Below are 26,712 nucleotides of genomic sequence, written 5' to 3'. Positions count from 1 at the left end.
TCCGTTGAGTTCTTAACCTGCTAAGCCACAATGGGAACTCCCGAATTTCTATCTTTTGTATAACATGTTGTGTTGTTTAGGAAAGGTTTGGTGGCAATTAAGAAAGACCTGAAAATTAGTACCATAAGCAAGATAGATGCTTATATCTTTCCAAAAGGACCTTTTGAGGTGGGCAGTTCAGTGCTGCTGTTATTAGAAATTCAGCTTCTCTGTCACGTTGCTCTCCCATGTGTGGCTTCTACTTCAAAGGTGGTCACTTCACAGTTAACTTAGTAGGGTGCTAGTTTATTATGAAAGGATATAACTCAGAAACAATGAAATGATAGAGATGTATAGCCAAGGAGAAGGAGTGAGGAGCTTTCATGCCCTCTACCAGGTGCTGTCACCCTTCTAGCACCTCCTTGTGTTCACCAGAATGAAAACTCACCAGAATCTCATGCTTTCGGCATCTTTGTGGAGGCTTCAGTAAGCCACAAATGAATGAAACATTTGGCCATTGGTGACAGAACCCAATCTCTAGCTCTTTCTCCCTCTTCAGAGGTGGAGTTGTGCAGGTAAAGCTGGAAGTTCCAACCTTCTAATCATAAGGTTGGTTCCCCTGGCAACTAGCATTCTCATCCTTTGGGAATTTCCAAAAGTCATATACATAAACTGAGATATGGTTGAAAATAAAAGACAGTCCTTTCGTCTTTGTCACTTTGGAGCTATTTCAGGAACCAAGGACAGAAGGCCAAAATATAACCAAAGGTACTCCCATCATTCTGGTCACTTAGGAAATTACAAGAATTTTAGGGGCTTTGTATCAAGAACCTTGTACTGGGAGTTCCTCTGGTGGCTAAGTGGAAATGAACATGACTAGTATTCATGAGGATGCAGGTTTAATCCCTGGCCTTGCTCAGTGGATTAAGGATCTGACGTTGGCTGTGAGCTCTGGTGTAGGATGCAGACATGGCTCAGATCCCGAGTTGCTGTGGCTGTGGCTGTGGCTGGCAGCTGCAGCTCCATTTCAACCCCTAGCCCCCTAGCCTGGGAACCTTCATACATATGCCACAGGTGCAGCCCTAAAAAACTAAAAAAAAGAAAAAAGAAAGAACCTCGTACCAAACCAGAACATACATTTATTATAAATCATGGTACCTTATGAGGCAACTAAGAAACTGCCATACCAGCAGTGACAATGTTGGATCTTTAACCTGCTGCGCCACAGGAACACTCCACAGGTGAGAGTTTTTGTTTTTGTTTTTTGGGTTTTTTTTTTTTTTTTTGCTTTTTAGGGCCGCACCTACAGCATATGGAGCTGTAGCCGCCGGCCTACACCACAGCCACAGCAATGTCAGATCTGAGCCACATCTGCAACCTACACCACAGCTCATGGCAACACCGGATCCTAACCCACTGAGCCAGGCCAGGGATTGAACCCACGACCTCATGAATGCTAGTCACATTTGTTTCTGCTGAGCCACAACGAGAACTCTCCGAGATACTTTTTTTCAAACCAGCCTTGTTCAGTAATACATTGTCGAAGAAGACACAGGTTAAAATTGAGAGGATGGGAAAGTATGCCAAGTGAATGTGTCATCCAGGGAAAGTCAATGATTGAATTAATTGAAAAAAAAAACCCACTAAAAGAATTAATTTTTATTTATTTATTTTATATATATTTTTTGCCACACCCGTGGACCAGGGATTGCACCTGAACCGTGGTTGCAACCTGTACCACAGCTGCAGCAACACTGGATCCTTAACCTGCTGTGCCACAAGGGAACTTTCATTAATTTTATATGTATCCTGACAGCATAAAGAAATTATTTCCATTCACCTCCTTTATTCACTAGTGAGGACATTCTTGTAAATTCTCAGCATTTTCAGATGTTTTTTTCCTTCCTTGTGGATTGCTCCAACTGCTGTATTAGTGCTCCAAGGTTTTCTATAGATCTGACTTCATTTTTTTTTTTTTTTTTTTTTTTTTTTTTTTTAGTCTTTCTAACTCTTTAATTCTACCTTTGCTTGCCTTAACTTTACTTGCCTGATGTTTGTAAGGCCTGGGTAGCTCAGCACCACAGTCCCCTTTAAAATCTTCTTGCCCAGACCTGGAAGAAGCCAGTGTTTCTGAAATAGAGATTTGAGTTGCCCACAGATGAGGGTTTAGCAGTGTTGGTGTGAGAGAGGTCAAAGCTTAGTATGTTGTGAAGGCAGTGAGGATTCTGGCTAAGAGTTGATTGTTGTCTTAATGGTCATACCAAATGCTGGACCCTGAATACCTGAGGTCAGTCTTAAAGGGTGGGCTCGTCCTGAGAGTAGCATTTAGCCTGGAGAACATCTGAAGGCAAGCGGAGAGCGATGGAACAAGGAGGGTAGGCATGAATGTTTTAGGGCCTCAGCTGTAGGTCACGGCACGTTTTAGTTGTGATGGTAATGATGAAGCATGCCTAGGATCAGGAAATATCTCAGTAGAAAGGTGTCAGGAGACTAGAGGCTTGACCAAAATACCTTTTAGGAGAAGAGGGATCCTTATTTGGACATGTAGCCTTTTGTTTTCAGAACGTTTGTGGAGTGAGACTTGGTCATAGTTGAGAGTGAGGTCTTGGCTCACGTCAGGAATATCCTGTCCTTGCCTGTTTCTCAGCTTGCAGTGCAAGTGACAAGCGCCCAAGCATTTCTCAGATACAAGTCACTTCTGCACAGAGGTCCTGCTTTTTGACTCGTCTGTCAAGAGTGAAATTAAAAAAAAAAAATACAACTTTGTATTAAGTAAATTTTCAAGCATATAAAAATATCCTTCTGTAAGCATCATTGGGTTTCTTTTTTACTGAATTTACTCTGAAAACCACTGGCAGTATTTTCTAGAACATTTAATCAAATGCCAAATAAAAAATTTTGTTTTCTTTCATTTCAATCAGAAATGTCTGTTTAAGAAATTGATATGTCTTGGATTATGTGTATTGGCTTTATATGGACTTTTGCCCTTGAGGGAAAAGAATAAGTTACCACTTGGCACTTACTAAAAAGGAGAGTATTGGAGTTCCCATCGTGGTGCAGTGGTTAACGAATCCGAGTAGGAACCATGAGGTTGTTTGGTTCGGTCCCTGGCCTTGCTCAGTGGGTTAAAGGATCCGGCGTTACCGTGAGCTGTGGTGTAGGTCAGCGCCTACATCTCTGATTAGACTCCTAGCCTGGGAACCTCCATGTGCTGCGGGAGCGGCCCTAGAAAAGGCAAAAAGACAAAAAAATAAAAAATAAAAAAAAATAAAAAGGAGAGTATTAAGCCATATGTCTTAGAAGTTTTGTATGTCAGAAGTTGAATTTCACTGTCTTGTAGTATCTCCAGGCCTGAGATAACTGAGTCTTGCCATTATCAGACCAGCCTTGGGTGGTGACAACCTGCATAGGAGGCTGGGAATACAGACATCACATGGGACAGGCCTCAGATGTGTGCTTAAGTCACCTGTGTGGCAGAAGAGGATGCTCTTGGCTCTGGCAAGCCTCACTTAAGGAGCTGCCTTAGTTCTTGTACTCCTTTACAGTATGAAGATGAGGCTCACTGAAGCAAATATTCTTCAGGATTAGAGAAGGCGCATTTTCCTATGGGAAGGTGAGAGGCTGGGGAGCCCTCTTTCCTCCTCCCTAGCCGTGACCTCTGAGTGTGAAGCAGAATTCGGTTCCTGACATCCATTTAGGCCCCTGGTTAGTTCCTTGACATCTGTCTACAGTGAGGGTATGGGATCACTCCTTAGCTTTGTTGCCATATTCCACTTTTTTCTCACAAGAAACACTGGTTGACATCAGATCCTTAGAGATAGGACACTGTGCAGGGACAACACATCTTAAACATTTTCTCTATTCTAAAAATAACTCCAAATCTAGAAGGAAAATTAGTTATATGTATTGGAAACAATGGAGATGATTCACTTTCTGCTACATGTTCTTATGTGGATTATAGTAGAAAACTTGATAAAAATGATATCAATATAAGATTTAGGGCAATTAACTCTTTTTTTTTTTTTTTTTTTCTCTTTTTGCCTTTTCTAGGGCCTCTCCCACAGCATATGGAGATTCCCAGGCTAGGGGTCTAATTGGAGCTGTAGCCACTGGCCTACGCCAGAGCCACAGCAACGTGGGATCCGAGCCATGTCTGCAACTTACACCACAGCTCACGGCAACGCCGGATCCTTAACCCACTGAGCAAGGCCAGGGATTGAACCTGCAACCTCATGGTTCCTAGTCGGATTCATTAACCACTGAGCCACGACGGGAACTCCAATTAACTCTTGAATTAATCTGAAAGTAGGAATAAATCTAAAATAAAACACTGTGGAAAATATTGAAATATAAGTTTGAAACAGAGATTTACATTTGGTATATTTAGAGAACCAAACATAAGCAATTCCCCTTGAATAGCACAGTGAAACTGTATTGCCATTTTTCTATTCTAGTGTACTTGTATCCAGCTGTTTAATTTGGGTCAAATATTTTTGGGGAAATTCATCTCTTATGGCCATTTTTTCTGTCTCTTTCACTGGTTACTCCTAAAATTCAGGGAAGCTTATGATTTATAAATCAAAGTAGGATTCCCTGAAGATCAACCTTATGGTTTATCTTACTGAAAGATTCAGTATATGACCATGTGGATGAATGAGACAAGAGGATCAATTAACTTCCTTACTCTCACTTAAATAAAATTTATCTTGAAATAGCATGGAAATGGGCTTTTTGCAGTTAATTTTAAATAACTGTGTATGGAGAACATTTTATTTCTTGCTTTTTTTTTTTTTTTTTTTTTGGTTTTGTTTTGTTTTTGCTTTTTAGGGCTGCACCTGCGGCATATGGAGGTTCCCAGGCTAGGAGTCAAATTGGAGCTGTAGCCGCTGACCTACACCACAGCCACAGCAATGCAGGATCCAAGCTGCATCTGCAACCTACAGCGAAGCTCATGGCAATGCTGGATCCTTAACCCACTGAGTGAGCCAGGGATCGAACCTGAAACCTCATGGTTACTAGTCGTATTCGTTTCTGCTGCACCACAACAGGAACTCCGAGAACATTTTATTTCTTGACAAGAGGCCTAAGGCATTAAATAGGGCTTGCTTTTTGCAAAAAGTCAGTAGCATTGTTTCTGCTTCTCTCTCCCAGATCAAGCACTGTGCCTAGCAGAAATTTTACTACCTCTCCAAAATCATCAGCAAGTCCCTATTCCTCAGTGTCTGCCTCTCCCATTGCAAATGGTGATAGCACTAACACCTCTGGAATGCACAGTTCCGGTGTCAGCAGGGGGTAAGAGCAGGTCCTTTAACTTCACTTCCTTTCCCTCTGAGTCCTTTCCCAGGCTGTACCTGGACAGCTTCTCTGCTGCTACACTAAGCGTAGTGGGATTAGGGGTCCCCATGGGAATATGCTGCATGTGGTTTCTTGCTTCTTTTAATACCCACAGTAAAGTATGCCTCCTGGTTCTGACTTACATTGCTTGTCTTCCTATGAGCTGGTGTTTTCCCCATAGCCTAAGTCACTGGTGGGTATGGGAGTCACTGCATTTGTCTGTGAAGGAGTGGGCTGGCCATATGGCAGAATAGGTATGAGGGGATGCCTGTTAGCTGTGGGAGGGCCCCTGCCTGTTGCCCCTCTATGTGGCTGTGATCCTTTCTCTAGGCGTTTCAGGAGCACCTGCCATATAGCACAGACAGGATGGAAGAGGAAGGTGAGGCAAGAGAGTGCATGCACACTCAGACACTGTCAAGACTGAGTCTGACCTGGTGGGTGATGGCAGGTGCAAGCTTTGATCTTGATAACCACAGTGTTCTTCCCCGAAGTCACCTGGCAGTTATCTTTCTGGAAGGATGCAAAATTAGCATTTGCCAAAGCCTGAGAGCATAGAATTCAAACAGCATTCCTCCCTTTAAGTGTGTGTTTATCACTTGTTATCATGTCAAATCAAGGTGGGGGTTGGGAAGCTGGAGGGCTGGAGAGGGGAGAATAGAGAACTTGAATCATGGGGTTTTTATCAGGTGAGAATTCTAGAGACCCCAGAAGAGCCCCAAAAGTCATCCTGAGGGTATGTGTGCAGCACTCACTTTTATTGCTCACGTGGGTTGTGTTTTCTAGTGGATCTGGCTTCTCTGCTTCGTATAACTGTCAGGAGTCCCCATCGTCTCACGTACAACCTGGGCTCTGTGGACTTGGAAACCTGGGGAACACCTGCTTCATGAACTCTGCTTTGCAGGTAGAGGGGAGAGCTGCCATCTCAGAACACTCTGTCTTCATAATACTTGAGGCTTGGGAGGTGGGAGTGGCCTCTAAGATGTTGGGAGGATCCTCCCCCAAGGGTCCTTTGTTAGTACTTCAGGGATCCCTGCCAGGGCACCTCCCACTGGGTAGTACAGAATGGCCTCTTCAGTGTTTGTGGCCTCAAAATATCTTCTTAGTTCTACCTTTGATTTTGCAGTAAAAATATTTTGAATTTTGTAGATCATTAGGGAATGATCTCAGAAAGTACTTCATTACTTGCCTGGTCTCTAATAGGATGAGAACTCAGAGCGGCTAAATTATTTCTTGCTTGAGGTTGACCATCTTTTCACCAACGAGCTGTCCCACCTCATGCCCCTTCTTAGAGAAAATCCTAATAGCCTCTCTTTGAAACCTCGTTTATTCATCCATCAAGTATTTGTTGAGCATGTACCATGAATTACTACTGTTTTGGGCATGGGCTGGAATTGGAGTATAAGTGCAAAGTTACGAGGGCTCAATCCCTAAGACTGCCTTTATTTCTGACATCAGCTGCAAGTTTGGGGGTCCTTAAGATCACCCTCAGTTCCATTAATTTGCTAGAAGGGCTCATAGACTCATTTAAAACTATTACACTCACAGTTATGGTTTATTATAGGGAAAGGATACAGATTAAAATTAGCCAAGGTGAGGAAGTTCCCTCATGTCTCAGTGGGTTAAAGATCTGGCATTGTCACCGGTATTACAGCAGTGGCAAGGGTTTGATCCCTGGCTGGGAAACTTCCTCATACCATGGGTGCAGCAAAAAAAATCCCCCTAAGGTAAGAAGGGAATAGTGCAATCCAGGAGGGTTCCCATTGTATAGCTTTTGTTGTCCTCTCTTTGTGGAGTCAATCTTTTTTTTTTTTTTTTTTTTTTTTTTTTTTTTTTTGTCTTTTTAGGGCCACACCTGGGGCATATGGAGGTTCCTAGGCTAGGGGTCTAATCAGAGCTATAGCTGCTGGCCTATGCCGCAGCCACAGCAACACCGGATCTGAGCCATACCTGTGACCTACACCACAGCTCACGGCAATGCTGGATCCTTAACCCACTGAGCAAAGCAGGGATCGAACCCAGGTCCTTATGGATACTAATTGAGTTCGTTAACTGCTGAGCCATGACAGGAACTCCCTAGGGTCGATCATTGATGCAAATAGTAGGCCTGGAGCATTGCCAACCATAAAACTCACTCAAGTTTTGTCCAGAATTTTTTGGGGGGGCTTTATCACATAGAATGATTGATCTTCCAGTGATTAAAGAAAAACTCTTGTGAGCTAGTGAATGTATTCAAAGATTTAAAGCAAAAGTACCCATTGAACCAATCTTTCTTTTCTTTTATTCCCCAAATCATTTTACAAGGCAGGATATTCTGATATGAAAATCTTTTTTTTTTTTTTTTTTTTTTGTCTTTTTGCTATTTCTTGGGCCGCTCCCATGGCATATGGAGGTTCCCAGGCTAGGGGTCCAATCGGAGCTGTAGCCACCAGCCTACGCCAGAGCCACAGCAGCAACGCGGGATCCGAGCCGTGTCTGCAACCTACACCACAGCTCACGGCAACGCCGGATCCTTAACCCACTGAGCAAGGGCAGGGATCAAACCCGCAACCTCATGGTTCCTAGTCGGATTCGTTAACCACTGCGCCACGACGGGAACTCCTGAAAATCTTTTTTATTTTAATTTTTTAATTTTTATTTTTTGTCTTTTTAGGGCTGCACCCTCAGCATATGGAGGTTCCTAGGCTAGGGGTCGAATCAGAGCCACAGCTGCCAGCCTACACCACAGCCAGCAGTTGGGGATCTGAGCCGCATCTGTGACCTACACCACAGCTCATGGCAACTCCAGATCCTTAACCCACTGAGCAAGGCCAGGGATCGAACTTGTCCTCATGGATGCTAGTCCTGTTTGTTAACTACTGAGCCAGGATGGGAACTCCTGACAAGGAATTTTAAAAAGAGAAAAGTTTTAGACTATTGTATCTCATGACTGTAGACACAAATACTGTAAATCAAATCTTAGCAAATCAAAGCCAGCAATCGGGGATCTGAGCTGCATCTGCGACCCATAATGTTGTGGCGCTAGTAAAATATTTTGCCTTTGGCTTACTTATATTTTGTCTTCTCATGAAATAGTAGAATATCACAGTCACTTTTCAATAAAAAAATATTTTAAGATTATCTTCCATTGACCAGAAAATTTCTGTGTCAGGTACTTGGGGTACAGCTTTTGCCATCAGAGCTTGTTCTTAGACAGTGAGTGTGAACTCCTCCAAGACAGTATCCCTGGGAGGTTAGTTACAATTTGGCCTCTAGCCTGGGCCTCTGGGAGGCTATGCTTTACTGTTGTCAGCCCATCAGAGACTCTCCTGAGCACTTCATTTCATTGGGGTGACCCTTACTGGTCATTTAGAACTGGGTTTATCTTCTGTCTCTGCATGCTCTCCAGAAGGGGTATGACCTGTGATTATGTTCTCTTTCAGTGCTTAAGCAACACTGCACCACTGACTGACTACTTTCTCAAAGATGAGTATGAAGCTGAAATCAACAGGGACAACCCTCTGGGAATGAAAGGGGAAATTGCAGAGGCCTATGCAGAGCTCATTAAGCAGATGTGGTCTGGAAGGGATGCTCATGTGGCACCTCGAATGTTCAAAGTAGGTTGATAAATGATTCTCCTTTTTCCCATTTTGAGGAGAGTTGTTTAGCATTATAATAAAGCATTCCTTTACTTGTATTTTGCAAGTAAGATGGACTGAGACTGAAAGCACTATATGATCAGATCCTTCTTTTCTGTTGTTCACTCATTTAGCACATACTTCAGTGACTCAACCCCCACCTTTGGGCTGAGGATACTACAGAAATCATTTGTATTATAAGCTGGTTCCTCAGAATGATGTATTCTATGGAGGCATTCTTTCTTTCCTTAATTTTGCCCATGCCTGCAGCATTGCGGAATGCTCCCAAGCCAGGAATCAAACCTGTGCTACAGCTGCAGCCTGAGCCACAGCAGTGACAACACCAAGTTCTTAACCCACTAGGCCGCTAGAATGGCATTCTTTAAGTGGTCAACACCCTAAACAGACCATACAAATTCAGTCTAATTTGCAGTAGTATCTGAAAAGTACTTCCAGGTTCTCTGAGATTGGAACCTGTACCCACTGTGGGTTTTTTTTTTTTTTTTTTTTTTTTCTTTTTGCTATTTCTTGGACCGCTCCCTAGGCATATGGAGGTTCCCAGGCTAGGGGTCCAATCGAAGCTATAGCCACCGGCCTACGCCAGAGCCACAGCAACTCGGGATCCGAGCCTTGTCTGCAACCTACACCACAGCTCACGGCAACGCTGGATCCTTAACCCACTGAGCAAGGGCAGGGACCGAACCGAAACCTCATGGTTCCTAGTCGGATTTGTTAACCACTGTGCCACGACGGGAACTCCTGTGGGGTTTTTTTTTTTTTTGTCTTCTTAGGGCTGAACCTGCAGCATATGGAGGTTCCAAGGCTAAGGATTGAAGGGGAGCTATAGCTGCTGAGCTACACCACAGCAACACTAGATCCAAGCCTCGTCTGTGACCTATACCACAGCTCATGGCAACACTGGATCCTTAACCCACTAAGTGAGGCCTGAGATTGAACCTGCATTCTCATGGATATTAGTCAGATTCATTACTGCTGAGCCACAACGGGAACTCCCCCACTTTGGTTTTAGTTGGGCCCCCTAAGACAGGAATTGGGTTGATATTCGTGGAATATGATTTTAATTTTTTCCATTATAATTGATTTACAGTGTTCTGTCAATTTCTACTGTACAGTAAAGTGATCCAGTCATACATATATATGTGTGTGTGTGTGTGTGTATTCTTTTTCTCACATTATCCTCCATCATGTTCATCACAAGTGACTAGATATAGTTCCTTCTGCTATACAACAGTATCTCATTGCTTATCCATTCCAGATGCCATAGTTCGCATCTATTAAGCAACCCCAAACTCGCAGTCCATCCCACTCCCTCTCTCTCCCCCTCGGCAACCACAAGTCTGTTCTCTAAGTCCATGAGTTTCTTTTCTTTCTATGGAAAGGTTCATTTGTGCCGCATATTAGATTCTAGGTATAAGTGATATCATATGGTATTTGTCTTTCTCTTTCTGTCTTCACTTAGTATGAGAGTCTCTTGCTCCATCCATGTTGCTGCAAATGACGTTATTTTGTTCTTTTTTATGGCTGAGTAGTATTCCATTGTGTATATATACCACACTTTCTTAATCCATTCATCTGTTGATGTCCATCTAGGTTATTTCCATGTCTTGGCTATTGTGAATAGTGCTACAGTGAACATGCGGGTGCATGTGTCTTTTTCAGTGAAAGTTTTGTCTGGATATATGCCCAAGAGTGGGATTGCTAGGTCATGTGGTAGTTCTGTATTTCGTTTTCTGAGGTACCTCCATTTTGTTTTCTGTAGTGATTGTACCAGTTTACATTCCTACAGTATAGGAAGGTACCCTTTTCTTCACACCCTTTCCAGCATTTGTTATTTGTTGACTTGTTAATGATGGCCATTCTGACTGTTATGAGGTGGTACTTCATAGTAGTTTTGATTTGCATTTCTCTAAGAATTAGATGTTGAGCATTTTTTCATGTGCTTGTCAGCCATCTGTATATCTTTGGAGAAACGTCTGTCAGGTTCTTTGTCCATTTTTCACTTGGGTTGTTGGTTTTTTTGCTGTTGAGTTATATAAGTTGATTGTATATCTTAGAGATCAAGCCCTTGTTGGTTGCATCGTTTGAAACTATTTTCTCCCGTTCTGTAGGTTATCTTTTTTTTTTTTTTATGGTTTCCTTTGCTTTGCAAAAGCTTGTGAGTTTGATTACATCCCCCCCTTTTTTTCTTTTTTTTTTTTTTTTGTCTTTTGTCGTTTTTTAGGGCCGCACCCACAGCATATGGAGGTTCCCAGGCTAGGGGTCGAATCGAATCGGAGCTGTTGCTGCTGGCCTACTCCAGAGCCACAGCAATGCCAGATCCAAGCCATGTCTGTGACCTACACCACAGCTCATGGCAACGTTGGATCCTTAACCCATATAGCAAGGCCAGGGTTCAAACCCGCAACTTCATGGTTCCTAGTTGGATTCGTTTCCACTGCGCCACGACAGAAACTCTGCCCATTGGTTTATTTTTGCTTTTATTTCTGTTGCCTTGGGAGACTGACCTGAGAAAACATTTGTGCAGTTGATGTCAGAGAATGTTTTGCCTGTGTTCTCTCCTAGGAGTTTTATGGTGTTTTGTCTTACGTTTAAGTCTTTAAGCCTTTTTTTTTTTTTTTTTTTGGTCTTGTCAGGGCCGCACTTGCGGCACATGGAGGTTCCCAGGCTAGGAGTCCTACAAAGCTATTGCTGCCGGCCCACGCCAGAGCCACAGCAACGCCAGATCTGAGCCGCGTCCACGACCTACACCACAGCCCACAGCAATGCCAGATCCCTAACCCACTGAGCGAGGCCAGGGATTGTACCTGCAACCCCATTGCTCCCAGTTGGATTCGCTTCCGCTGCACCACAACAGGAACTCCTAAGTCATTTTGAGTTTATTTTTGTGCATGGTGTGAGGGTTTCATTGATTTACATGTAGCTGTCCAGTTTTCCCAGCACCACTTGCTGAAAAGACTATCTTTTTCCCCGTTTTCTCTTCTTGCCTCCTTTGTCGAGGATTAATTGACTTTAGGTGTCTGGATTTATTTTTGGGTTCTCTATTCTGCTGCATTGGTCTGTATGTCTGTTTTGGTAGCAGTACCACACTGTCTTGATTACTGTGGCTCTGTATTTGTCTGAAGTCTGGGAGAGTTTTGCCTCCTGCTTGTTTTTTGTTCCTCAGGATTGCTTTGGCAATTCTGGGTCTTTTATGGTTCCAGATAAATTTTTAGATTGTTTGTTGTAGTTCTGTGAAAAATATCATGGGGAAGGTGGTATAAGGGGTGGTTCTTACTTGGATCCCTCAACTAGGAAGATGGGGAGATGGGTGAACTGCAGTGGCCCTTGGAGCAACTCGGCCTCTCCATTTCCCTGAGTGTTTCTCCCCGTTGAAATCTGGAAATCCTGTGTTGTTCAAGGAGCCTTCATGAAACAACTGATTCACAGAATGGGGTGGAAATAGCCCCTTAGCCCAGTGACAAAATAAAAAACTTAGGTTGTTTACTGAAATTGAAAATGAATTCTTTTCACCCCCATGGTCACATTAATCCTTGGGAAATATATGTAAATTACTGTTCCCAGAGTTTCTGATCCCTTAGGTTTGGGGCGGGGCCTGAGAATGTGCATTTCTCACATGCTTCAGATGATGCTGATGCCACTATTTGGTTATCGCACCCTGAGGATCTGTAGTATAGAGCAATACCAGGCAGATAGTTATTTAGGGCTAGGAGGGTTGTTATGGACAGAAAGATTCCTGTGGGTAATGCAAATGCATTTGTAAAGTTCTTAGAGAAATTCTGAGTCAAAGAAGGTAGTAGGAGAGTGATTCACCTCTGTGCTTAGGAGGTGTGGCTCTGGAGGGTGTCACTCTTTACGCATTTCTAGGTGGCTCAGGTTCCTGGTCTGTAGTTGTTCTGGATTTCAGGTCTTAGTCCTCTTCTCTCTGGTAAGAACTACTGGCTGTTAGGTCCCCAAGGAGTTAATTAGGCTGTTGGACCAAAGATGCTCTTCCTGGAGTTCCGTCGGGGTGCAGTGGTTAACGGATCCGACTAGGAACCATGAGGCTGTGGCTTCGATCCCTGGCCTTGCTCAGTGGGGTAAGGATTTGGCGTTGCTGTGGCTCTGGTGTAGGCCGGTGGCTATAGCTCCAATTAGACCCGTAGCCTGGGAACCTCCATGTGCTGTGGGAGCGGCCCTAGAAAAGGCAAAAAGACCAAAAAAAAAAAAAAAAAATTTTTTTTTGAATGACAGTTTCCCATCTGACTCCACTGGTTCTTTATAACTTATGCCTTCTGATCCCATTGTTTTTGTTGTAGACCCAGGTGGGACGTTTTGCCCCTCAGTTTTCTGGCTACCAGCAGCAAGACTCTCAGGAGCTCTTAGCCTTTCTTCTAGACGGATTGCATGAAGATCTGAACCGAGTGAAGAAAAAACCCTACCTGGAGCTGAAGGATGCCAATGGGCGGCCAGATGCGGTATGATACTGAAGATTTTTGAACAAGATTATTCCAGAGAGGCTTCCTCCTACTGAGAGTTTCAGGGGCATTCTTATGGTATTGGAATATTGTTGCCAGTCTCCTTGTTGCCTCTCACCATTAGTGACGTGGATGTGCAGTCTGATAGTGAAATGTATTGCAGGTTACAAAGGGGCTAACTCTAGTTACCCCTGATGCTCCCTCTTGGGCTTCTTCACATTTAGTATAATTACATTGGTGAACCAGAGACTGGGGCACTCTGAAAACTGTCAAGTGCCTGTAGTGTGGGCCCTTAGGATTATTACTGCTTTCATTAAAATCCATCTATGATTATTAAAAGTTTGTTATTAATATTATTAGAGCACTTACACTTTTTTGCTTTGATTTTCAGATCTATGAAAAGGGAATTTAGTATTTAAGTTATCCTATTGGGTTGATCAATATGAATACTTTAAGGTAGCATTCACATATTAAAGGAAAAAACCATGAGTTAGGTGAACTATATTATAAATTAAAACCTCACTGAAGAGACCGAATCACGGGAAACCCTGTAGGAGACAGTCCTTCCACTGGTCACGTCTGTGTATTCATAGTGCTCTCACTTCATCAGACTCCCGTAGATCTCCATCAACACTTTATTTTATTTTTGTCTTTTTAGCGCCACACCTGTGTCATATGGAAGTTCCCAGGCTAGGGGTCAAATTGGAGCTGTAGCTGCCAGCCTACACCACATTCACAGCAATGTCATATCCTAGCCACATCTGTGACCTATACCACAGCTCATGGCAACACCAGATCCTTAACCCACTGAGCAAGGCCAGGGATCAAACCTGCATCATGATGGACACTTGTCAGATTTTTTTCCACTGAGTCATGACAGGAATTCCCTCCATCAACACTTGATAAGTGTGAGTTTGGGCATGGAGCTGGTATGTGGTATGAGTATGGTACACTAAGAGCTGTCCTAGCCCTTGTTGGCCTGGACCAAATTCTTGGCTGCACAAATGCCTCACAGTGCATCTCACATTTTGCTCTGAATCATTCTGGGTGCAGAAGTTCAGAACTGGGGGATGGGAGTTCCCGTTGTGGCTCAGTGGTTAATGAACTTAACATCTGTAGGGATGCAGGTTCAATCCCTGGCTTCACTCAGTGGGTTAAGGATCCAGCGTTGCTATGAGCTGTGTTGTAGGTTGCAGACACAGCTGGGATCTTGCATTGCTGTGGCTGTGGTAGGGGCCAACAGCTACAACTTCTGTTCCACCCCTAGCTTGGGAACCTCAATATGCTGTGGGTGTGGCCCTAAAAAGACAAAAAAAAAAAAAAAAAAAAAAAAAAGAACTGGGGGATGTTGAGAATATCTTATTTATCCTTTTTCCTTTCTTCCAGGTGGTGGCAAAGGAAGCCTGGGAGAATCATAGGCTAAGGAATGACTCTGTGATTGTGGACACGTTCCATGGCCTCTTCAAATCTACTTTGGTTTGCCCAGAGTGCGCTAAGATTTCTGTGACCTTTGACCCATTTTGCTATCTAACTCTCCCCCTGCCCTTGAAGAAAGATCGAGTTATGGAGATCTTCCTGGTTCCTGCTGACCCTCACTGCAGGCCTACCCAGGTAAGAGAATTAACACCCTCATGGTATTCCTTGTTTTGAATGGTCTCCAGACCCAGAGTAGGGCTTCTTCCATATGCTTCAACAGTAATTCCATCACATGCCTCTGAAACTTCTTGGGACTTGCCTTGAGTGTGTGCCCTTGTCCTCCATCAGACTTTTGTGTAATTTCATGTCATTTAAGCATAATGTGAATGTCCTCTGGGCTTCTCTGTCCCTTTTTCTCTATGTTCCGTTCATTTGACTAAGGAACCTGGCTGATCTGCTAAGATATCTTTGAATGTTAGGAAACTAGGAACAGAGTGCTTTGCTTGATCAGGTTTCTTCCTAAATCAGCCTGGAGAGCTTGGCCAGAACAAAAGGTATGACCAACCAGTTTTAGTGTCCAGCCCCGTTGATGGTTTATTGTATGCTTAGTCTTCTGGCTTTATTTTCTTTTATCTCTAAAGAAAGATAACAAGGACGTTGGCAATCTGTATAATTTTAATAATTTTAGCATTTCTTTAAAGGTAGTAGTGAAAGGCTTTAAGATAGCCTAGCTTCTGTGGTGATGCCTAAGTAGAAAGGCAGTGTTGATGCAGAAGACTTGCTGGCTACTCATCTGGATCTCACCATACACTGTTTCTGGAGGGACACCTCTGCCCTCCATGATACCTGCTCCTTCCAGCTCATTTCCTACCTTTTGCAGAGCACCCTTGTCACCCCTCCCATTTTTCCTTTGCAGTACCGCGTAATTGTGCCGCTAATGGGTGCTGTATCTGATCTGTGCGAGGCTCTCTCCAGGTTGTCTGGCGTTGCTGCAGAAAACGTAAGGCGGGGTATTGAGTGGCACTCAACCTATTGGGAGCACTTCATAGTCCTTTGAAATTAATTTTCAACCTTTTAGCCACTTATTGGAGGGTAGTGATTATATTTGGATGCCCCAGACTTTCTGGCTCTCGTTCATTGTGCACACTGTGGCTGAGACTGTCCCTTCCAGCCCTGGGAACTGAGAACACATTAACCATTGGTCAGAGGGCCAGGAGTGGGGCTCTGCTCTCACATTGCCTCCCCTTTATACCTGACATCATTTGTAATGTGAGAAGCCGGAAGTTCTTTTCTGACTCAAACTCCGTAAGTCTGTGGAGTGACTTAATAGAAATGTTTCTTTAAAAACAATTGCTTATTCTGGCCTATCTCCTGAGCCTGGCCCTGTGTGGAGGTGGGAAAAGTGAAGATTTCCCTTTACATGAGAACCGATCCTCCTGGATTCCCCCAGCCCTGATCAATGAATGCCCTTCTCCCCACTCCCCTTGTACCCCTGCTAGTTTCAGTTGGTAGGTCTTGGTGGTTGGAGTTTGGTCTTTTCTGCTGTGTGCTGAGGATGTCTTGAGGACTTTTGCCCCCTGGGAATACCCTAAAGGCTTCTAGATGACTACTAGTCTCTGGTCAGCACTTATTCCCCATCATTCCTGCCCCTTGAGGGCAATTCCCATCATAAACCTTGGGACATAATCAACTGTAATTAAAAAATTAAAAAGACAAAGTAAACCCCAAAACCTTGGGATCAATGTACTAGCATGTTTGATGCTGGAGGCAGCCATGCTGCTCCCACCTTGGACCTTGGCCCCTGAACTCTGGGCTGGTTGTATTGCCATCTCTCTGGAGGCAACACTTCAGCAGCACATTTTTTTTTTCTTTCGTGCCTAAGTATTAAGTAGATGTTCTCTAATCAATCCCGTCACCTTTCTGTTACTGTTGATTTTTAGATGGTGGTCACAGATGTGTATAATCACCGGTTCCACAAAATTTTCCAAATGGATGAAGGTTTAAACCACATCATGCCTCGGGATGATATTTTTGTGTGAGTACTCAGTGGTTTCTGCTGCAGGGTCAAAAGAAACGTTTTAGAGTCTTTGCTGTGTTGGTGTCTCCAGAGCATATCTGGCAGTTGATGCTCATGTGGATTTGCTCCAACCCTTGGGTGCAAGAGATGAGTGTTCAGGGAATTGTGGGCAGCATTACCTACCGGCATTTCAGAACTAGACATTCCAGATAACACTCTTCAGCTGGAACAAGGCTTTTGTCAACAGTTGTTACATGTTAAGAAGGCCTATTCAGTGGTCCTGCAGATAGTCCTGCTGTCAGAAATGCTTTGCTCAAGAAGAATCACAGCTTTGGGAGGGGCCGTGGGAAGACAGGAAAAGGGCTGTGGTACAGGGAGGGTCTCATCCTTTCTCTAAGCTATAGGCAGGGGCTCCTCAGGCAGGTGCCATCTCAGAATGACAGGGAAGGTTGATTTAAGCTCTCATATCTGCAGTCTTTTGACACTTGGTTTTCTCATCCCTGTGCAGACAGTGTACTCCAACTCTAGCTGGTGTTCTCCAGTTCTTACTTCAGGGCTGCTTTGTGTGATTGTGTGTGTGTCCCTCTCCCAGGCGGGGTAGGGTGGAGTGTGAGCTTGCTCGAGCTCCCACACAGCCGCTTGTTCAGGGAAGCTTGCATATGGACCACCCCACACTGTCTCTCCTTCATTCCCTCTCACTCAGAAACTTGTCTCTGCTGAGAAAGGTTATTAGGATTTTGTTTTGGTTTTTAGTTTTGGCTGAGTAATGCAGGACACAAAGGAATCATTTCCTTCCCTTTATGTTTTTGGGACCTGTGACATCTAGGTCACTCTAAAAGATACAGTTCTTGACCACATCCAAGATCCTGGTTCTATTAACCAATGCATCGGCTGCCTCCCCATTCCCAGCCATACTCCCTCACTTTACAAACTAGACTCAGGCTCGGACTAGACTTCAGGGCTGAGCCTATCCACTTCTGACCCCCAAATCCTTAACACAGTCTTCCTCAATTCTGGAAACTAATGTTCACGTATACCTGAGCTGAGAAGAACTGGGGCATCATCTTTTTGGGAGCATGGCAAGCCACTGAGAACAGATTTTTCACAGGGCTTGAGGGATAAGCAGTAGGAAAGCAAATTGTTACGTGATGCATTGATAATTGTCTTATGAAAACACAATTGTTGCATCTAATACTTCTTGAGCATGTGATGTACTGTGCTCTGAGTTATTTAATTTTCACCACTACACTCTACGGAGGGTGATCCCATTGTCCACTAGGTAAACAGAAGTTAGGGCACTTGGCTTGGTCACAGTAGCCAGAAAGTGGCAGTATGGGCCTAGAACCTGGGTCAGCCTCACTCCAAGGCTTGGTTCTTGACCTTTATGCTGGACTCCAGCGTTCTTAATCTCGAGCACACCTTGGACATTTTTGTGAGATTTTCTTTGAACTCCTCATGCACATACTACAGTCAGAACTGTTTGCCAGGCAACTGGGGAGGGTTGTGTTTGTATTTGTGTTTATAGTTTTCAAAAATTGAATCAGTAAGTTTGTGTCTCCCCCTATAGGAAGAGGGAAAGACTACAGTCGGTTGCCAGCAATTTTGGTAACATCTGTTCCAGGATAAAACATCTATAAATCTCCTCAATCCCATGTATTCACTAAGTAAGACATATTTTTCAAAATCATTGATTTGTATTTAGAAATTCTTTGGTTATCTATGATTTTTTTAAAAATTAAATATGATTCTTTTACTTCAATGTTTTTGAACGAAGATGGCAAACAGTTTTATAAATTTGCTTCCTCATTTAAAATAAAGAGTTTTTGGCTTATATTCTAGGTATACATCCTTATAAATGAGAATGCCTTTTTCTAAAAGTTGAGCTCCTTGGTGGGTGACAAGATGAACTTGGTGGCTGGGCCCCCTCGTGTGCCTTTGTGTTCGAAGTAATGGTCCAGATGACAGCTGTTGTCTATGTTGAGTCCCAGTCGAAGGACCACAGATTTTGAGGCCATGGTTGGGGGAAAGAGGATCACATTAGCCTCAGGTTATGGGTTGTGTAGGTTCAGATTATGTTGACAGTGATCCTCTTTGGGGTTCTTGACCCAGCCTCTAGAATTGTCTTGGAAATGGCTTATCCACTTTTTGTGCTAAAGTATGTTCTAGCCTAGTAACCATAGTCCTGGCCACCAAGTGGCTGCAGCTCAGATGTCTGTCAGTCACAGGGACCTGCTACTAAAGGTGCTCTCTTATGTGATTGACACAGGTACGAGGTCTGCAGCACCTCCATGGATGGCTCTGAATGTATCACGCTTCCTGTGTACTTCAGGGAGAGGAAGTCCAGGCCGTCGAGCACTTCCACCGGGGCGGTGCTGTATGGGCAGCCTCTGTTGGTTTCTGTCCCAAAGCACAAGCTCACCCTCGAATTTTTGTACCAGGCTGTTTGTGAGCGTATCAGGTTGGTGATAGGAATGTAATTTGCCTGTTATCTAAAATAAGACAGGCTCAGTAATAGTAGTGACTGCCTGTTGCAGAGTGGCTGTATTGACCCTGCGTGTTCACTTCTGTTGATATGTAGTTGTGCCAGCCCTTGGGAGGGTCAGGCAGGTACTTCTGATATAGGGCATCTGGCACCATGACTCTGGGCATGTAAGTCTCCTCTGGTCCCTGGAATCATGTCTTCACACCTCTCAACTACCTACTTGAGGGAGTCTAGTATTTAGTATTTTTTTTTTTTTTTTTTAAAGTTTATTTATTTATTTTTTTTGTTGTTGTTGTTGTTGTTGCTATTTCTTGGGCCGCTCCCACGGCATATGGAGGTTCCCAGGCTAGGGGTTGAATCAGAGCTGTAGCCACCGGCCTACACCAGAGCCACAGCAACGCAGGATCCGAGCCGCGTCTGCAACCTACACCACAGCTCATGGCAACGCCGGATCGTTAACCCACTGAGCAAGGGCAGGGATCGAACCCGCAACCTCATGGTTCCTAGTCGGATTCGTTAACCACTGCGCCACGACGGGAACTCCGTATTTAGTATTTTGATGGCATTTTGTATTTGTCCTTTTTTTTTTTTTTTTTTTTTTTTTTAGGGCTGCACCTGTGGCATATGGAGGTTCCTAGGCTAAGGGTCCAGTTGGAGCTGTTGCCACCAGCCTATGCCAGAACCCCAGCAATGCCAGATCTGAGCCATGTCCGCGACCTACACCACAGCTCATGGCAACGCTGGATCCTTAACCCACTGAGCAATGCCAGGGATTGAACCTGCAACCTCATGTTCCTAGTCAGATTTGTTTCCGCTGCGCCACAATTGGGAACTCTGGCATTTTGTATTTGAATATTGTTTCTGAAGTATTCCAATATCATTCTGAAAGTGATAATGTTCCTAGGAAATTTTTTTTTTAAGGGCAGCATGTGGGAATTTCTCAGGCCAAGGGTCAAATCAGAGCTGCAGCTGCTGGCCTACGCCACAACCACAGCAACACCAGATCCGAGCTGGGTTATTAACCTGCTGAGCCACAACGGGAACTCCCACCTGTGAAATATTTTTGTAAATGATGGTGCCTTGTAATATTTATCAAAGATATGAGACAGACTTTGCTAGAGTCTTTAGTGACATGGTAACTGGGTTACCTCTCAGTTTTCTCTTGGGTTCCTCTCAGTTTCTTGATGTGTTGATTCATCACATGATTTTTTTTTTTGCTTTTTTTTTTTTGGCCATGCCCATGACATATAAAAATTCCTGGGCCAGGGATCAAACTTGAGCCACAGAGGGGATCTGAGCCACTGCAGTGACAACACTGGATCCTCAACCAGCTGTTCCTCAAGAAAACTCCCACCATGTGATTTTTAAGGCCCTTTTATTTACATAAATTTCTTTGTGAATAGCTGAATATATAAGTTAGGAATTCTGAGCAGTGGATAAAAATAGATAGATATTACAACCAACAATTTCTTTCTTTCTCTTTTTCAAGCCGCTATATAAAACAGCCTTTGCCTGATGAGTCTGGCAGCTCGCCCTTGGAACCGGGGGCCTGCAATGGCTCTAGGGGCAGCTGTGAAGGTGAGTGCTTACCACACTGTGGGGCTGTGACTGGCCACATCCCTCCTGACCTCCCTCTTCCAAGGTGTTACACGTATGGGAGAGTGAGGCTCTGCCTGGAGAGCAGACCTGTAAGCCCTGTCTGCATCATTCTGCTCTGCCAAAGCCTGTTGTCTAACTTTGACATCATGTGGAATCTTCTTAGACGTGTAATATAGGTCTCACCTTAGGGTGACTCAGCCTAATAGGACTGAGTGACTTGAAGCAGAGCAAGGATTTGATTCTGATCTTTTGGGATTGCATAGTACACTTGACTGCCTCTGCACAGTGGCTTCTGTCTTCAGAACTGTTATCTTGGCCCTTACCCACCATACATCATCTGCCCCTGGGGAGAACAGGTGTCCTATCCAACCAATCAGAAGACAGAGACAGGTTCTCTTGGGTGTTTTTTCCCAGGGAGTCACAGGTGGTAGGTGGCTATGGTAGCTTCTGCTATGGGAGTGAAGAGAGCCATGTTTGGAAAAGCTTGTTGCAGGAAACCCAGAGCCCTTGCCATCCTTGTGTGGCCTAGGGCTTACAGGCTCATCTGTGACCAAGGAGCTGTGTCAGACCTTCATTGTGGCTGTCACCCTTCTTTTGGGGCCTAGGTGACTGATTAGATGACTTCCTATAAAATGGGAATGCCCTCTAAGTTTTGCAAATTCTCAGTTGCAAATCCAAATGCCCTGATTTCTGCAAGATACACAACCCTGGAATGTGAGAATTGACATTAAAAAATAATGACCATAAGGCTCTATCCTGAAGGGACATTCCAAATTTTTGTTAGTATTTTAGTTGAGCATTTATTACACCCATATTTACGTTATTTATTTTTATTTTTTGGCCACACCCATGGTATATGAAAGTTCCCAGGCCAGGGATCAAATTGCAGCTGTGGCAATGCTGGATTCTTTTTTTTTTTTTTTTTTTTAATTTATTTATTTATTTATTTTTGTCTTTTTGCCATTTTCTTGGGCCGCTCCTGCGGCATATGGAGGTTCCCAGGCTAGGGGTCCAATCGGAGCTGTAGCCACCGGCCTACGCCAGAGCCATAGCAACGCGGGATCCGAGCCGTGTCTGCAACCTATACCACAGCTCACGGCAACACCGGATCCTTAACCCACTGAGCAAGGCTAGGGATTGAACCTGCAACCTCATGGTTCCTAGTCAGATTTGTTAACCACTGAGCCACGACGGGAACTCCGATTCTTAACCCACTATGCTGGGCTAGGGGTCGAACCTGTGTCTCAGCAGCAACCTGAGCTACTGCAGAGACAATACCAAATCCTTAACCACTATGCCACAGTGGGAATTCCCCATACTCCTATTTTTGCCCAGAATATCATGATGTATTCCCATTAGGGATGTACAGAAGCAGATTTTGTGCACAGATCCCACAAGCAGAGATGTTGAGGTGGTAGCAGTAGTCTCCCAGCAGACCTCAGGTGACCTGTGGGTTCTTAGTGCTTTGGCAGCTGAGACACAGTGATTCCCAGCTCGAGGTGAGGGGTGGATCTCGAAGTTATTACATCCCTCTGAACCTTGGTTTACCCATCTGCAAAATGGGAAAATTATCATGGCTTCAAAGAGCTGAGGTTATAGTTGATTGAGATAGTGTGGTTGAAGTATCTGGCACATAATAAATGCTCAATTAATATCACCAATGGCTCAGCAGGTTAAGGACCTGGTGTCGTCATTGCTGTGGCTTGGGTCACTGCTGTGGCGTGGGTTTAGTCCCTGGCCCAGGAACTTCCATATGTCCTGGGCGTGGCCAAGAAGGAAAAAAAAGTAGCGGGTTCTAAGTATTTGCTGTTGTTACAATTAGCCTAGTTTCTTAGACATTCTGTCAGTCTCTTGCTCAGGAAGAATTACTGCCTTCATTTGCATTCCATGATTGAGTCTTGATGCATTAAAATTCTGTTTAAGGTTATAATAATGCTAACCTCTTTACTGCCATGGCTCCTTGTTAGGCCACTGGTGGCTGTCTCCTGATTCTGTATGTGTCCTGGGCAGGGCATTGTTTCACTTGCCGTCCTGAGAGTTTGTGCAGGCTTACGTGGCTATAAAAGGAGCAGTGCCACTGTGTCAGGAGTGAAGTGAGCTGGTTGGGAAAGGAACCTCTGTGAGAACTGAGACTGGCTGTTTCAGAGTGCTGCTAGTGGAGCCTCATGTCACACCCTTATCCAAGGCTCTGCTTTTCTTCTGGCTTGAAAGAAACTGTTGGAGTTCTCATCGTGGCTCAGTGGTTAACGAATCTGACTAGGAACCACGAGGTTGAAGGTTCAGTCCCTGGCCTTGCTCAGTGGGTTAAGGATCCATTGTTGCCATGAGCTGTGTTGTAGGTTGCAGACGCGGCTCGGATCCCATGTTGCTGTGGCTCTGGCATAGGCCGGCGGCTACAGCTCTGCTTAGACCCCTAGCCTGGGAACCTCCATATGCCGAGGGAGCGGCCTTAGAAAAAGCAAAAAGACAAAAAAAGAAAAAAAGAAAGAAACTGTTGTGTTGTCCCAGGCCTGACTTGTCCTTCCTCTTGAACACTCTCAGGATACACTGACTGTTGTTTTTTTTTTTTTGCACCGCACCTTTGACAGGTGGAAGTTTCCAGGCCAGGGTCAAACCCATACCACAGACAGTCCTTAATCTGCTGGGCCACTAGGGAATTCCAAGATATACTGCCTTTGAAAGAGGATTCTTTTTTTTTTTTTGTCTTTTTGCCATTTCTTGGGCCGCTCCCACGGCATATGGAGGTTCCCAGGCTAGGGGTCTAATTGGAGCTGTAGCCGCTGGCTTAGACCACAGCCACAGCAATGCCAGAGCCACGTCTGTGACCTACACCACAGCTTATGCAACGCAGGATCCTTAACCCATTGAGTGAGGCCATGGATCAAACCTGTGTCCTCATGTATGCTAGTCAAGTTTGTTAACCATTGAGCCACGACGGAAACTCCAAAACTCAGTACTCTCAAGTGAGTGAAGAGAAAAAAGGAGGGAAGGATCCTGTGTGCTCTGAACCCTGGGACCCATCATGACACCTGCGTCTTAGAGACATTGAATAAATACTTGTTGAAGGGACAATCACCATGTTTCTTTTTTTTTTGTCTTTTTGCCTTTTGAGGGCCACTCCCGCGGCATGTGGAAGTTCCCAGGCTAGGGGTCTAATTGGAGCTGTAGCCACCAGCCTACGCCAGAGCCACAGCAACATGGGATCCGAGCCATGTCTGCAACCTACAACACAGCTCATGGCAATGCCGGATCCTTAACCCACTGAGCAAGGCCAGGGATCGAACCCACAACCTTATGGTTCCTAGTCGGATTCGTTAACCACTGAGCCATGATGGGAACTCCAATCACCATGTTTCTTGTAGAGGAACTTAATATCTGTGTTATTATAATATTGAAAAGTTTAAATTGTTTCTTACCAAACTGTCTTCTTGAGTATTGAGTATGTGTTTAATTTTAGTCCTTTTCTCTCTGTGGGCCTAATGATCAAGTTGAAAGAGTCAGACTCTGTGGGGTAAAGCCCAATAAAGTACCAAGTGAGGCCCACATTTAGGACTAGCAGGACTGCTGACTCACTTTTGTAGCTTCAGGTGATTCCTTGAATCTCTCTGGGTCTCCGTATCCTCATCATGGAGTAGCAGTGCCCACTTGCCTGCTTACCAGGTTGTGGGGAGGGTCACATGGGAATTCAAGGGCCTTGTAAATGCAAAGGGGTGGATATGGTTTCACATACACAGAACAGTATCCAGAAGGAAGCAGCATAGTTAGGTATGAAATAAAAATTTCCGCACTGAAATGGTGGCTAATTATATACTCGTTATTTTTCATTTGTGTGCTAGGAGAAGACGAAGAGGAAATGGAGCATCAGGAGGAAGGCAGAGAGCAGCTTTCAGAAACAGAGGGCAGTGGGGAGGATGAATCGGGGAGTGACCGTGGTGAGACCTCCCAAAAGAAGCTCAAAGACAGACCCTGCCCTGAAAGGCTTTTTACCTTCAGTCTTGTGAACTCTTATGGCACAGCTGACATAAATTCCCTTGCAACTGATGGGAAGCTACTTAAACTCAACTGTAAGCACTTTCCCTGACCTTTCAAATTGGGCTTTTGGGGACTTAGGATCTATTGGAAAATCTTTGCTCTTAGTAATCACTGCATTGGGCTTTCTTGCTTGCTTGCTTGCTTGCTTGCTTGCTTGCTTGCTTGTTTGCTTGCTTGCTTTCTTTCTTTCTTCCTTTCTTTCTGCTTTTTATGGCTGCACTTGTGACATATGGAGGTTCTCATGCTAGGGGTCAAATCGGAGCTACAGCTGCCGGCCTGTGCCACAGCAACACCAGATCCAAGCTGTGTCTGCAACCTACACCACAGCTCACAGCAATGCCAGATCCTTAACCCACTGAATGAGGCCAGGGATCTTGGTTGGACTTGTTTCCGCTGCACCACAATAGAAACTCCAGCACTGGGCTTTCATAGTTTCATAGTGTGGTTCCAGGAACAGACACATGTGTGACCCTTGTCTTGAAGCTCCCTAAAGACTGTTTAAAGAGACATGACATCCCTCTACCCCTTCCCTTGGCCTTTTTGTCAGGTTTTTCTCTGAAGTCTCCTTAAAGACTTCAGAAGGAAGTGAGCTTTTCCTTCACCCCCACCACCCTTCAGGACATTTGCTTCTGGTTGGTAACACTTCTTGTGGCCCTGCTGGGTGGCATCATTTCCCTAAATTTTCTTTTTCTTTTTTGGCCACCCGAGGCATATGGAGTTCCTGGGGCCAGGGATCAGATTTGAGCTGTAGTTGTGACTAAAGCTGAAGCTGCGTCACTACCAGATCCTCAACCCACTGTGCAGGGCTTGGGATGGAATCCATGTCCCAACCCACTGTACAGGGCTGGGGATCAAACCCACCATCCCAAGATGCTGCCAATCCTGTTGTGCTATAGTGGGAACTCCACATTTCCTCAACTTGGGGGAATAAACACATAGGTTTTTTGGTTTCATAAGAATGCTCATGGAGTTCCCGTCGTGGCGCAGTGGTTAACGAATCCGACTAGGAACCATGAGGTTGCGGGTTCGATCCCTGCCCTTGCTCAGTGGGTAAACGATCTGGCGTTGCCGTGAGCTGTGGTGTAGGTTGCAGACGCGGCTCGGATCCCGCGTTGCTGTGGCTCTGGCGTAGGCCGGTGGCTACAGCTCCGATTCAACCCCTAGCCTGGGAACCTCCATATGCCGTGGGAGCGGCCCAAGAAATAGCAACAATAACAACAACAAAAGACAAAAGACAAAAAAAAAAAAAAAAAAAAAAAAAAAGAATGCTCATGAGTAGTTCCTGTCTTGGCTCAGCAGTAATGAACCCAACCAGTATCCATGAGGATGCAGATTTGATCCCTGGCCTTGCTCAGTGGGTTAAGGATCTGGTATTGCTGTGAGCTGTGGTGTAGGTCACAGACAAGGCTCAGTTCCCAAGTTGCTGTGGCTATGGTATAGGCTGGCAGCTACATCTTCGATTAGACCCCTAGCCTGGGAACCTCCATATGCCATAGGTGCAGCCATAAAAAACAAAAAACAAAAAAGAAGAATGCTCATGAAATGTGATATATCTAGAGGATAGTCATGGATTTCACAGACTGTTACCTGGAGGCTGTAATAGGGGCTGCAAGACGGACAGGAAGAGGCATCAGCACGGGATATGTGTGCTGTGTGAAAAGCCTAGCCAGGGGTGGGGAAGGGAGTTGCAAAAACATTTCTTGTGTCTTTTTTTTTTTTTTTTTTGTCTTTTTGTCTTTTGTTGTTGTTGCTCTTGTGTCTTTT

General features: G+C 44.6%; 1 protein-coding gene across 1 annotated transcript in view; it reads left to right on the top strand.

Annotated features, from left to right (window-relative positions):
• The window catches only part of USP4 (ubiquitin specific peptidase 4), a 55,124-nt gene that overhangs the window by 19,296 nt on the left and 9,116 nt on the right, over positions 1-26,712 (top strand). Inside the window, exons 7-16 of the mRNA NM_001243188.1 lie at positions 5,131-5,271; positions 6,097-6,214; positions 8,733-8,906; positions 13,244-13,402; positions 14,789-15,013; positions 15,735-15,818; positions 16,759-16,853; positions 19,102-19,293; positions 20,807-20,895; positions 24,753-24,980. Coding sequence (NP_001230117.1) covers positions 5,131-5,271; positions 6,097-6,214; positions 8,733-8,906; positions 13,244-13,402; positions 14,789-15,013; positions 15,735-15,818; positions 16,759-16,853; positions 19,102-19,293; positions 20,807-20,895; positions 24,753-24,980 — 1,505 coding nt within the window. The remainder of the gene's footprint in view (positions 1-5,130; positions 5,272-6,096; positions 6,215-8,732; positions 8,907-13,243; positions 13,403-14,788; positions 15,014-15,734; positions 15,819-16,758; positions 16,854-19,101; positions 19,294-20,806; positions 20,896-24,752; positions 24,981-26,712) is intronic.

Source organism: Sus scrofa, chromosome 13 (assembly GCF_054392235.1).
Source record: "Sus scrofa isolate SSC_HxYL_T2T_F1_AM1 chromosome 13, Sscrofa_HxYL_maternal_Yorkshire_Landrace_v2.0, whole genome shotgun sequence".
Classification (NCBI taxonomy): domain Eukaryota; kingdom Metazoa; phylum Chordata; class Mammalia; order Artiodactyla; family Suidae; genus Sus; species Sus scrofa.
The sequence above is the reverse complement of the archived record's forward strand: the minus strand, read 5'-3'. Positions and strand labels throughout refer to the sequence as shown.